Raw genomic sequence first — 14,511 nt, forward strand, 5'->3', positions numbered from 1 at the left:
GGAAAGGCGTAATTGTTAACTGCTACAGTTAAATTTTTTAATAGATGAATTTAAGCAACTGTGGAAGAATTGAAATAATGAAACTTATTTTAAGGAGTACATTGTTTCATGGGTACCATTACATCATTTCTTTAACTCCTTAGTACAGAGGATTGACAAACAGTACCAAACAGAATTCTATGTTGCTGTTGGAGCAGATTTCTTCTCTGTGTAGCAAGGTATTGAGGGTTTCTTGGGGGTTTTTTGTTTGTTTGTTTTTATACTTGCCATTTAAGGATGTGTAAGAAAAGGGAATGTAACTTATTAATCTGTTTGCTTGATGACTTGGCTTCTTTAATGTAATATAGGATAATTTTGGTCCTAACTCATATTAAGATACTTTGGACTTTTCATAATAACTGTAAAAGTACTCTGCAAACATAAGTGACATTTTGTTTTTAGGAGATATTTTCAGAAATAAGCTTTATGACTGGTAATTGCTTTAAAGTTTTAAAATTTTATAACATGTTATTGTTAACCTACTTCTTCAACATGCGATTTCAATTCTATGAGAAGACATTCATATACTTGCATTCTTTTTCTCATTGTAGGGCAGGGGATGAAAGTGGAAAAAGCTAAAGTTCTACTAAATTGTCATTTGGGAGTTTTCAGTTTTTCTTTCTAAATTCTGATGATGTTTAGGAGATTTATGGCTACTTTAACAATTATTTTGTATATATAATGATGTAAAATTGGTATATTTTTAACTTTAAAAAAATTACAATATAAAGAATTTTAAGTGGACTCATCTATTTGAAATCAAATTCAGTTTCTAATAGGAAAAAGTGAAAGTTTGCTTTTTTTCTAGTTATTTATTCAACTGTTATGTTTCTGTGAAAACAATTTTTAATGCACAAAATCTTTATTGGCAGTACTTACATTACATTTTCTTATTGTTTTAATAACAAGTAGACTAGCAAATAGTCCTGCAGGGAGAAAGTGATTATTATAATTATAACAGTTTCCCTATGGTGCTATAATCAAGTCTTGGTTATAATTCCTATAGAAAATCGATATAGTAAAGGAAAAATGATTTTGACCTTAAGATGTATATTTGACTATATACTAACTTAAAATTTTGGCTTCTGGCCTCTTTTTCCATAAATTTAATAGTCCTTTGAATAGGACGCCAAAGTATTTATTTGATGAAGTGGCCTTTACCAATATTAACCTGGCTTTCATCCTCTAAGAATAACTAATTTGCTAAATTTTGAAATTTTAAAATTTATCTTTTATCATTTATCCAACATATATTCTACTGTGTATGAGGTACTATACTAGATTTCGGGAACCCAGTAATGAAGTGTACAGAAGAAGCTTCTATATTTGTGGAACTTACATTTTAGGGGACCAACAGAAAATAAATAACTGCAGACATAATAAGAATTATGAAGAAATAAACAGCCTGAGATAGGGAATAAGTCAAGAGACCCTACTTTAGATAGAGATTAATAAGGCCATACATTTCTCCAAACTATTTGCAGAGACAGCTTATGAATTAGTATATATTTTTTAAGTGCACTGAGAATAAAAAATACCCTGCTTCTATTTTAATCCAGGTAGCCAAGTAGCTCTCTGTATAACCCTGTCCAGTCACCTAATTTTTTGGAGATGCTTCCTTGTATGGATTGAGAAAATTATTATTTATCATTAATTATCTATATTGCCAAATAAGGGAGGAAAGGAATATAGATGGTATAGTAGAAAGTCTTAAATAGAAGAGCATGTTTTTTAGAAAACTTGACTTTAAGCCATAGCTATGCCACTCACTGGCTTACAGCTCTTAATATTGTAAACTGGAAATAATAATCCCTCTGTTACCTATTTCAGAGTTGTAATAAAAACCAAATTGAAATGTATTTTATAAACTACCAAGTATGATATAAATGATGGTTGCTAACTAATTTTTTATTGTCTTTGAAGTTTATGTGGCCCAAATGATGGACACACATATGTGAAGCAGTTTCCTTAAAAGTATAAAGCACTAGATATTAGATATTCTCTAAGTAATTTGAAGGTGTGATGAAATTTATAGAAATTTTACAGAGAAATTTGTAGAAATCTTATAGAGACTTTTTTTTTTTTTTTTTTTGGGACGGAGTCTCGCTCTGTCACCCAGGCTGGAGAGCAGTGGCGCGATCTCAGCTCACCGCAACCTCTGCCTCCCGGGTTCAAGTGATTCTCCTGCCTCAGCCTCCCAAGTAGCTGGGATTACAGGCATGTGCCACCATGCCTGGCTAATTTATAGAGACTATTTCAAGTCAAAATGAGATCTGTACCTATAGTTTAACACAGGTGTAACATAAGCATTAGTCCATCTAGTTATTGAAGATAGGCAACACTAATCCTAGAAGCACCCTAAACTATTAATGTTTAATAATATATTTTCAGTTGTTTTGTTTTAAATTTGTTGTATTAGATTATCATTTTTTCTTCTCAAACCATAATTGTAAAATATTACAACATACTTTATTAGTAAGAAATAGAGACTTTATAACTATGTTCCCAGTTTAATGCAGCAAAAGGGATTATTTTTGAAGCCGTATATTATGTAACTTAGAAAACAAATCTAAATATGAAGTAATTTATTTTTCTTAAACATTGAGTTATGATTTGTTTTTTACTCTTTTTTTTTTTTTTTAGACAGAGTCTCGCTCTATTGCCCAGGCTGGAGTGCAATGGTGTGATCTTGGCTCACTGCAACCTCCGTCTCCTGGGTTCAAGCAATTCTCCTGGCTCAGCCACTCAAATACCTAGAACTACAAGCATACACCACCATGGTTGGCTAATTTTTTTTTGTATATTTAGTGGAGACAGGGTTTCGTCATGTTGGCCAGGCTGGTCTTGAACTCCTGACCTCAAGTGACCCACCCACCTCGGCCTCCCAAAGTGCTGGCTTTACAGGTGTGAGCCATTGCACCTGGTCATTTTTCACATTTTTGAAAAAGTGTTTAATTACATACCAGTTCTTTGAAATCTAGTGCTTTATAACTTGGGTTTCAGCTGGGCGCGGTGGCTCACGCCTGTAATCCCAGCACTTTGGGAGGCCGAGGCAGGTGAATCACCTGAGGTCAAGAGATTGAGACCAGCCTGGCCAACATGGTGAAACCCCATCTCTACTAAAAATACAAAAAATTAGCCGGGCAAGGAGGCGCTTGCCTGTAGTCCCAGCTATGCGGGAGGCTGAGGCAGGAGAATCACTTGTACCCAGGAGGTGGAGGTTGCAATGAGCCAAGATCGCGCCACTGTACTCGAGCCTGGGCAACAGAGCGAGACTCCGTCTCAAAAAAAAAATAAATAAAAATAAATAAATAACTTGGGTTTCATTTATTAAACAATTTTTTTTTCTTTTTTTTAATGTTTTTACTGCTGCTATCTGCCAGATGCTTGTTTGTAATATTGGATAGAATAAGATGGACAGGCCCTTTCTCAAGAAACTTTCATGGTGCTTAAATTCTGTTGCTTTGTGTGATCTTCAGTCAGCATCTTAGCTTAAACAAATTATTTATCTATGTAACTATGATTAGCCCCAGAATATAAGTAAAAACTTCTTGGAGTAAAGCTTATTTTACTAATAATTAAGCTAGATTAGGAAAAGACAAGATAGGATTGTTAGGGAGTTATGATGTTCACTAATCTTCTGGCTGGGAAATATTTCTTCAAAGAGAGGAATTTGCAAGCTAGAAACATGATTTCCACAATGACTGCTTGTTGGAGAGGACCTACTGAAAAGATTTAATCAAGATTTTGAAATTCAGGCCAGGTGCAGTGACTCACGCCTGTAATCCCACCACTTTGGGAGGCCAAGGCGGGTGGATCACTTGAGGTCAGGAGTCCAAGACCAGCCTGAGCAACATGGTGAAACCCCGCCTCTACTAAAACAATAGAAAATATTATCCAGGCATGGTGGCATGCACCTACTTGGGAGGCTGAGGCGGGAGAGTCACTTGAACCAGGGAGGCAGAGGTTGCAGTGAGCAGAGATCACACCACTGCACTCCAGCATGGGCAACAGGGTGAGATTGTCTCAAAAAAAAGATTTTGAAACTCAGATTTGAAATGTTATTTGGCATTTATATTCTGGAGATAGAATGATAGCTTGAACAGATCATCCTCAAGTCTCTCAGAGGTTATCTAATGATTAGTGTATGGGTGAGAACAAGTTATCAGCACCTAAGTGTATTAAGAATGCATTATAAACAACTGACAATTTTATTTTGTAGGGAATTATAGTTTGTGTGATTTAGAAATACTTATTTTCATATTTGTAGCAAATGTCTAGTCAATTTCAGTCTGTCTCAAAAGTGTGGCCATTTCAGCTAATGGGTCCCACCACATTTATATTAGGTTATAAGTAATGCATTGAACTGCATTTAGCATCCCTAAAATGTTGAGAAAGCTATAACTGGGACTCAGTCTGGCATACTCACATTACAGCCTTGTCCACCTTTTTAACCATACAGTCTGGTCACATTTTTTGGGTTATGAAGTCTTATGTATGCAAGAAAGAAGAACTAGGATTTAATGTTGAGAAAATTAGATATATTTTTTATATTTAATGATTATTTTCTATTGCTAAATATTTTTATTTTTAATTTCTAATTCTTAACTACATAAAATATATTTGACTTTAAAAAGATTATGGCTATAATAATAAAGAAAAATAAGCATATTTCTTTTAACCTTTCTTATTTTGTTCCTAACATATTAGGTTGGTGTAAAGTAATTATGGTTTCAGACCATGAATTTTAAGTCGTTATAACTAGGCTCAAACACATCTTTATGAATAAAAATAGAAACCATTACAATCAACACATTTTTGCCAATGAGAATTAAGATTTTTATTATTCCTGTAGTATAAAAATCCATGCTTTGGAATTCTACGAACTCTTGGAAAGCGTTTTCTGCATCCTGCCTTGCCTGTGGAAGCATTTTCCCTGCAAAAAGTTGTTGAGATGCTTGAGGAAGTGGCAGTCAGTTGGTGAGAGGTCAGGTGAATATGATGGATGAGGCAAAACTTTGTAGCCCAGTTCATTCAACTTTTGAAGCATTCATTGTGTGACGTGTGGTCAGGCGTTGTCATGGGGAAGAATTGGGCCCTTTCTGTTGACCAATGCCGGCTACAGGTGTTGCAGTTTTTGGTGCATCTCATCGATTTGCTGAGCATAAGTCTTAGATGTAATGGTTTCACCAGGATTCAAAAAGCTGTCATGGATCAGAATGGCAGCAGACCAGGAAACAGTGACCATGACCTTTTTTTTTAGTGCAAGTTTGGCTTTGGGAAGTGCTTTGGAGCTTCTTTTCGGTCCAACCACCAGGCTAGTCGTCGCCCACTTTTCGTCACACAATCTGATTGAGAAATTGTTCGTTGTTGTGTAGAATAAGGGAAGACGACACTTCAAAACAACAATTTTTAAAATTTTTGCTCAGCTCATGAGGCACCTACTTATTGAGCTTTTGGGGGTTTATTTATTTATTTTTTTGTTTTGTTTTTGAGATAGAGTCTCACTCTGTTGCCCAGGCTGGAGTGCAGTGGCTCAATCTGGGCTCATTGCAACCTCTGCCTCCCAGGTTCAAGCAATTCTCCTGCCTCAGCCTCCCAAGTATCTGGGACTACAGGCGTATGCCACCATGTCTGGCTAATTTTTGTATCTTTAGTAGAGACAAGGTTACACCATATTGGCCAGGGTGGTCTCGAACTCCTGACCTCAGGTGATCCACTTGCCTCGGCCTCCCAAAGTGCTGAGATTACAGGTATGAGCCACCGTGCCTGGCCTTATTGAGCTTTCTAATTTGCTTCAAATGCCAAATGACCATAGAATGGTCGACAGTGAGTTCTTCTGCAACTTCTTGTGTAGTTGCAAGAGGATCAGCTTCGATCATTGCTCTCAATTGGTTGTTGTCAGCTTCCTATGGCCGGCCGCTATACCACTCGTCTTCAAGGCTCTCGTCTCCTTTGCAAAACTTTTTGAACCACCATTGCACTGCATGTTCGTTAGCAGTTCCTGGGCCAAATGCGTTCATGTTGCAAGTTGTCTCCACTGCTTTATGACCCATTTTGAACTCGAATAAGAAAATTACTCACATTTGTTTTTTGTCTAACATCATTTCCATAGTCTAAAATAAACATAAACAGCAAGTAATACGTTATTAGCAAGAAAACATAAAGCGAGAAATGCTCATTAAAATGATGTATAACATAACCACACTTATTTAAGAACATATTCCAATATCAAACGGCAAATTTCAACAGTGCAAAAACCACAATTACGTTTGTACCAACCTTAATATTTATTTTTATATCTGTGAATTAAGAATGCATAAGTAAAAATAATAGCAAGAAAACATTAAAATATTAGTGATCATGTATTTCATGTAACTAGTCCATCAATATAGGACAGTTAAAAGTGGTTTTGCACTAGCTTTAAGATCTTTGGCAAATGCTTTGCCTAAATTTTCCCAAAGTTTTAAAATGAAATACTTTTTACTGAGATGTGATTGATGTAGCTGCATTTCTAAAATAACAGGAAAAATATAGCTTTCAGAACTGTGGTTTGTTTTATTCAGCCCTTAATAAACTGAGAATTTACCTAAATAGATTATGGTGATTTTGTTGAACCAATATTTAATAAGCATCTGTATCCCCAGCCCTGGCAATACAAAGATGAATAAGCAGAGTTTGCTCATAAATCAGTCAGAAGTTGCTGTATGTTTTCTAGCATATAATTCATTGTCTTCTCCTCAGTTTTTACCTATTAGCATTAAATCTCTGATTTCCAGGAACAAAGTTTCTGAGTTGCCTTCAAATGTATTTTAATTTTGAAACTAGAACAATAATTCATCTAGTCAAGAAGTTATAAGATGATGGTTGAATATAACAAAATATTTTGGTGCTAGAACTCAGCCTTACACTGTTTTGTATATATACAAATAAATTATGTCCACAACCTGAACTTGAAGCAAATATTGTGAATTTTTCAGAGATGTATACCTCAGTGGAAAAGGGAAGCCTGTAGCTTTGAGTGCCTTTGCTGTTTTTGTTTGTCTGCATTTTAGCTTTTATTTTGTTTTGTTTTGACAGAGGGTGGGCCATTGTTCTTACTTTTTAGTTTTTATAGTGGAGTTTTTGGGAGAGGGCATTACTAAATGCATGTTACATTGGTGAAATATGAGTGGAAAATTGTCAACTGGCACTATTCAAGAATGAATCTCAATGTGCAATCAATAAAAATATGGTCTGTTTTATTCAGGTTGGTGCTCTTTTTGTATTGCCATGTACCATTAGTAACATACTGATTCCACCTCCCAACCAACTCAGTTCAAGAAAATGGAAGGAATATATAGCTAAAAAGCCTAAAACAATCAGTGGTAAGTATTACATGTTTCAGTTGTTTTAATGATGCAGCATAGTTAATGTATGTATCAAATTTGAAGTGAAGATAACATTTCTATATGAGAAAACAGGATTTCATATTATTGCTACTGATTACCAGGAGTCCACATCATTTTAAGATTTCTAATTGCAACCTACTGTAACATAAAGTATCTCTAACCATATTCATTTAAAATGCTAGTGATCTAAAGGCAGAACTCTTGGTTCATTAGATAGCTAATTATACTGAACATGGGTTTTTTAGAGACATTTCAGGAATCAAATTTGTGAAAAGAGCGGTTCATTTATTATATGGTACATAAAAAACCTGTGATAATTTTTTGAAGAAATTAGTAGAAGTTATTTATTTATTTATTTAGAGATAGAGTCTCGCTTTGTCACCCAGGCTAGAGTGCGGTGGCACGATCTTGGTTCACTGCAACCTCCACCTCCTGGGTTCAAGTGATTCTCCTGCTTCAGCCTCCCAAGTATATGGGATTACAGGCACCCACCACCATGCCTGGCTAATTTTTATATTTTTAGTCGAGATGCGGTTTCACCATGTTGGCCAGGCTGGTCTCGAACTCCTGACCTCAAGTGATCCACCTGCCTCCGCCTCCCAGAGTGCTAGGATTACAGGCGTGGGCCACCGCACTTGACCTAAAGTTTTTTATTTAACAGTTTAACTGTATGTTACACAGTATTCCAAGTATTCTATTTTAGAAATATTGATTCATTTAATTTTTGTAATAACCCCATATACTTATTTTTATCCCCATTTTACAGATGAAGGAATTGGAGCTTAGAGAAGTGACAGAGCTATTAATTGGCAGAACCTACGGCTCTGTCACTTCTCCAAGGGTTTGAATCTGTGCTCTTGTGCTCTTTACCACTACACTGTGTTTCCACTCTGTTCCTCTAGTATGTTCAAGATGTCTTTATCCAAATGAAAATTTCTGTTATAAAATCAGAGATTAAGTCCAAACCCTAGTATTTCATGAGGTGATTCTGGCTTAGAATGTTAAAATTGCTTTCCCAAAGTCACATTGGTGAAGTGTGTTCCATCATACTTTGGCCTTGATGTGTGTTTTTTAAATTGAACAAAAATTGTTTACTTTTTTTTTAGCTTATAGTTTTTGTGACCCATAATGTGATGGGACTAAGAACTGTAATTGAAACTATTATGAAGAAATCTGTAGAAATACTCCACAGGGCCCTTGAATTTTGAGGAATACAGTTTTAAAATCAGTAGCTTATACAGTACAGATTTTCTATTTTTCTGTATAAGAAACAGGGGAGATACTGAATTCTATTTTAGCAGATGTTGAATTTCAAATGTAGGTAAGATGTCTATGTGGAAATTTAAATGTAGAGTTTGAAATTTAGATACAGATCTCTAGGTAATAGGGCTGGAGATCTAGATTTTGAGTTTATCTATTGCGTAATAAGCCACCCCGAAACTTAGTGGCTTGAAAGAGCAAACATTTTATTTGCTTATAGTTTTGCAGTCTGAGCTGCCCTCAGCAGAGTAGTTCTACTGATCTCACAAGAGGTCATTGATGTGGGTGTTTTGAACTTGCAGATGATTTGGAGGCTGGGTTCAGTGGAGCTGGCTGGCTTTCTCTCTCCGTTTAGTCTTAGAGCCTTTTCCTTGCCACATGGTCTTCTCAGATGATCTCTCCTGCAAGTTAGCTGGAATTTTTCCATGGTGGCTCAGGACAAACATATAGAACTTGAAACAACCAAGACTTTTTAAGGCTTAATCCCAGGACTAGCCCAGTCTTACTTCTATTACATTCCGTTATTTAGAGCTAGTTACAAGAATAGTCTAAATTCAAGGGGGAAGTACCTATCCAAAGGTGTGAATAATAGGAAGCCACCAATGTAAAAAGTCTACCATAGGTGCCTGTAAGTTAGGAATGTAGAATGTTAGTTAGGAATGGTTGAAAACAACAATACATAAAGAACATGGCTAGAGAAGAGAGCCAAGGATAGGGTCTTTAGAAATACAGTCATCCCTCAGTATCCACTGGGGATTGGTTCCAGGACCCCTGTGGATAACAAAATTCCTAGATGCTCAAACCCCTCATATAAAATGGAGTAGGAGTTGCATATAACTTCTGCACATCCTCCTGTATATTTTACATCATCTCTAGATTACTTATAATGCCTGATACAATGTAAATGCTATGTAAATACTTGTTATGCTATATTCTTTTTTTAAATTTGTATTCTTCTTGGTTATTAATTTGTTATTTTTAAATTTTTTTTGGAATATTTTCAATTCGTGGTTGGTTGAATCCACAGCGTGAAACCCATGGATGTAGAGGCAAATTGTACCTGCATGTAAGGTGAAAGTGGAGAAAAGTTAGGAAATGATATGGTAAATGGTCTTTGGAAGACCCTAGCAAGTTATCGTTAACATCAGCATTAAAATACCATTTATACAGAGCGTGGTGCAAAGTGTGGGAAATAAAGGAGCATCAAACTGGGTTTTTACACTTAAGGAAGTAGATTCATTGTCTTTTTCGCTGTGAAATTTATACTCAAGTGAGGAATGTACCTAGGACAATAATTATAAGTCTGTTTGGCCAACATTGTGAAGGCAAAATGGAAGGTACTTCCAGAATGTATGACCTAACATAGCCTTAAGAGCTCAAGAAAAGTTTCCTATAGGAGGAGACATTATTACTGTAACTTACTGCACCATACTAATACATGAATAAGTGCAGCTTTTAACCCTTCTCATCTCACAGGGAACAAGTATATATTTGGTAATTTTGGCACTTGCTAAAACAAAATCAGAAATAGATTTTCTGAGTGGCAATATAGTCAATTTCGCTTATTCTACATATAGTCATGGGATAATACTGATCCATTTCTCAGCTTTACATATGTCTAAAATTGATTAGACATATGTAGACATATGCAATCAGTTAATCATAATATTAACATCTCCTTAATAAACTTGAGTGTATTTGGCAACCCATTCGTAACTTTCTCCAACTTCAAACTACCATTATGTTGGAACTTCTGATTTTAAGGTAATTTACTCTTAACTTAGGCGTGGGGTTTTTTTTGGCCTGATTTCCATTGTAATTTTAAGAATATATCATGTGGCTTGATTTGATTTTTTAAAATTATCTCCTCTTGAAATTTGAGCATTAATATTGGTAACTTGTGAATAATAATAAGACACAGATCACATAATCTTTGAAACCAGATTGTTGATTACTGATTAGGCTGGATCATTAAGGGCTGATTAAGCTGACACTTAACAGTATTTAAAAAAAAATCTTAGAAGTAGAAATAAAGTCAAACTGGACAGTTGATTATTCAGTTCTATTCTACCCATAATCCTCTCTGTAGGATAAATTCTTACCCATTGATGGAACTTTTTTTAGTAAAAATAGAGAAGCTGAGTTTTAGCTAATGTAAAAGCTTCAATAACTCACACCTGGAAAACTTCCTATCCCTTCCTAGCATCACTAACAATACCCTTTCTCACTATCCCAAATCATATAGTGACTCTCAGATCATTCTCCTACACCATGACTCTGTTTCTCCACAATCTACTGAATTATGCCCAACTGTCCTCTATTGTTGCCACATATATTCCAGAATCTTCATTCTAACTTTGTACTGTTTCCTAAAAGTATTCCCTGATTTTATTCCTTTGTGACTTTATTATTCATTCATTCATCTAGTCAGTTATAGCTTTTATTCATGTATTTGAATATACAGCAGATATTGTGTATCAAGCATGGTACTGTTATCTTGGGATTACTGATCCATGAGATAGACTTGAGTCTTCCTCTAATGGAATTTACACTGTACCACAGAAAATAGATATTCAGAAGTTATTATAACATTGTATTTAGTAGTCACTGACTAGAAAAAATCCCCAAGACATAATGAAAAAAGCAAGGTATGCAATAGTTATGGTATTATTAATGGTAAAAACAAGTTTGTATGTATTTAGCATTTAAACATATTTGTATATGCATTAAGTATCCGCTTTTTCAACAGATATTTTTATCGAGCACTTACAATATATCAGGCACTGTTTTACATGCTGGACAAGCAGTAAATAGAACAAAATCCTTGCCCTAATGGAGTTTACTTTATGGTAGAGGTCACAGGTTTAGTTTTTCCCCCAGATAGCAATATGACTAGTTCCTAATTTTTTCAGGTCTTTACTCCAAAATCATTTTTCTCTTTTAGGACCTTTTTTGCCAGCCCATCTAAAGTTGCAAACAGACTCTTCTCCTGACCTCTTATTCATCTTCCTAGCTTTATCTTTTTACCTTAGTACTCATGCTGTCTAATATACTAAATGTGTATCTACCTGACGCTTAACAGTTACTCAAAAATATTTGTTAAATAATGAGTGAAGTATATATTTCTAGGTAGTAATAACTGTTCTCCAGACAGATAAAGAAAGACTTTGAATGGACTCCATCCATGTAGTGTGAACCAAAATTTGTGCTCCAATTTTTATCAGTTTCCTAGGTTTCATCCTTTGATGAAATAAAAAATATATATGTATTAATTTGAACCATCTGATGTTGTTTTTATATATCAAAAATTGTTACGTATCAGCAATTTCATATAGTTTGAACTTAAATGGACAAACAATGCCCAATTTGAAGTATGGTTTAAGTATAATAGCAAATGAATGCCTTTTAAAATTGGTATTCAATAAAATACCCAGAAATTATGATGATACAGGAAAAATGCAAAAGCACTGTACAAACAAATGAAATTAAGTCAACCTTATTACATTTCAAAAGAAAAATGCCTATATGTAAAACTTTTATTGAGAAGACAGATGAATAGTGAAAAATGGCTGGCTTGCCGTGTTTACAGAGATATTTTATGAAATTGTCAAAAAATTGAATGATCATCTGCAACCTAAACAAATCATAGATAAGTAATAAAAAATTTTATCTCCCATTATTGAAAGCCTACTATGTGCCATATGCTGTGGATTCATTATCTTTAATTCTTGAAACAATACTGAGAAGTAGGTTTTTAAAAAAACCTTTATATTACAATTGAGAAAAATAAGGTAATCAAGGAAACCAAGAACCTTATCTAATGTCACAGGGTGGAATTAGAATTTCTACCTAATTTTGAATGTATCTAAAGGCCATGCATGATTTCTTTTGTCACATCATGTATACTTTTGTTGAAAATAATTTTTAGAACTTGGTCTTTTCGGCCTTCGATAAACTTAAACTCCCCTTCATGCTAAAACTCTCAATAAGCTAGGTATTGATGGAACATATCTCAAAATAATAAGAGCTACTTATGACAAACCCGTAGCCAATATCATACTGAGTGGGCAAAACCTGGAAGGATTCCCTTTGAAAACTGGCACAAGACAAAGATGCCCTCTCTCACCACTCCTATTCAACATAGTATTGGAAGTTCTGGCCAAGGTAATCAGGCAAGAGAAAGAAATAAAGGGTATTCAGATAGGAAGAGAGGAAGTCAAATTGTCTCTGTTTGCAGACAACATGATTGTATATTTGGAAAACTCCATCGTCTCAGCCCAAAATCTCCTTAAGCTGATAAACAACTTCAGCAAAGTCTCAGGATACAAAATCAATGTGCAAAAATTACAAACATTCCTATACACCAATAATAGACAAAGAGCCAAATCATGAGTGAACTCCAATTCACAATTGCTACAAAGAGAATAAAATACCTAGGAATACAACTTACAAGGGCTGTGAAGGACCTTTTCAAGGAGAACTACAAAGCACTGCTCAAGGAAATAAGAGAGGACACAAACAAATGGAAGACTATTTCATGCTCATAGATAGGTAGAATCAATACTGTGAAAATGGCCTTACTGCCCAAAGTAATTTATAGATTGAATGCTATCCCCATCAAGCTACCACTGACTTTCTTCACAGAATTAGAAAAACTACTTTAAATTTCATATGGAACCAAAAAAGAGCTCATATAGCCAAGACAATCCTAAGCAAAAAGAACAGAGCTGGAGGCATCATGCTACATGACTTCAAACTATGCTACAAGACTACAGTAACCAAAACAGCATGGTGCTGGTACCAAAACAGTTATATAGACCAATGGAACAGAACAGAAGCCTCAGAAATAACACCACACATCTACAACCATCTGAACTTTGACAAACCTGACAGAAACAAACAATGGGGAAAGGATTCCATATTTAATAAATGATGTTGGGAAAACTGGCTAGCCATATGCAGAAAGCTGAAACTGGACCCCTTCCTTACACCTTATACAAAAATTAACTCAAGATGGATTAAAGACTTACACATAAGACCTAAAACCATAAAAACCCTAGAAGAAAACTTAGGCAGTACCATTCAGGACATAGGCATGGGCAAAGACTTCATGAGTAAAACACTAAAAGCAATGGCAGCAAAAGCCAAAATTGGCTAATAGGATCTAATTAAACTAAAGAGCTTCTGCACAGCAAAAGAAACTATCATCAGAGTGAACAGGCAACTTACAGAATGGGAGAAAGTTTTTGCAATCTATCCATCTGACAAAGGGCTAATATCCAGAATCTACAAGGAACTTAAACAAATTTACAAGAAAAAAGCAAACAACCCCATCAAAAAGTGGGCTAAGGATATGAACAGACACTTCTCAGAAAAAGACATTTATGCAGCCAATAAACATATGAAAAAAAGCTTATCCTCACTGGTCATTAGAGAAATGCAAATCAAAACCACAATGAGATACCATCCCATGCCAGTTAGAATGGCGATCATTAAAAAGTCAGGAAACAACAGATGCTGTAGAGGATCTGGAGAAATAGGAACACTTATACACTGTTGGTGGGAGTGTCAATTAGTTCAACCATTGTGGAAGACAGTGTGGCAATTCCTCAATGATCTAGAACCAGAAATACCATTTGACCCAGCCATCCCATTACTGGGCATATACCCAAAGGATTATAAATCATTCTACTATACAGACACATGCACATATGTGCTTATTGCTGCACTATTCACAATAGCAAAGACTTGGAACCAACTCAAATGCCCATCAATGATAGACTGGATAAAGAAAATGTGGCACATATACACCATGGAATAC

The 14,511-nt window shown here is 35.2% G+C and overlaps 1 protein-coding gene across 2 annotated transcripts in view; it reads left to right on the forward strand.

Moving 5' to 3' along the window:
* The window catches only part of MTBP (MDM2 binding protein), a 78,896-nt gene that overhangs the window by 18,138 nt on the left and 46,247 nt on the right, over positions 1 to 14,511 (forward strand). For both annotated transcript variants that reach the window (XM_003820496.4, XM_063606476.1), the window contains exons 10-11: positions 149 to 218; positions 7,289 to 7,406. In XM_003820496.4, coding sequence (XP_003820544.3) covers positions 149 to 218; positions 7,289 to 7,406 — 188 coding nt within the window. The remainder of the gene's footprint in view (positions 1 to 148; positions 219 to 7,288; positions 7,407 to 14,511) is intronic.

This window comes from Pan paniscus, chromosome 7 (genome assembly GCF_029289425.2).
Source record: "Pan paniscus chromosome 7, NHGRI_mPanPan1-v2.0_pri, whole genome shotgun sequence".
NCBI classification, from domain to species: Eukaryota; Metazoa; Chordata; class Mammalia; order Primates; family Hominidae; genus Pan; species Pan paniscus.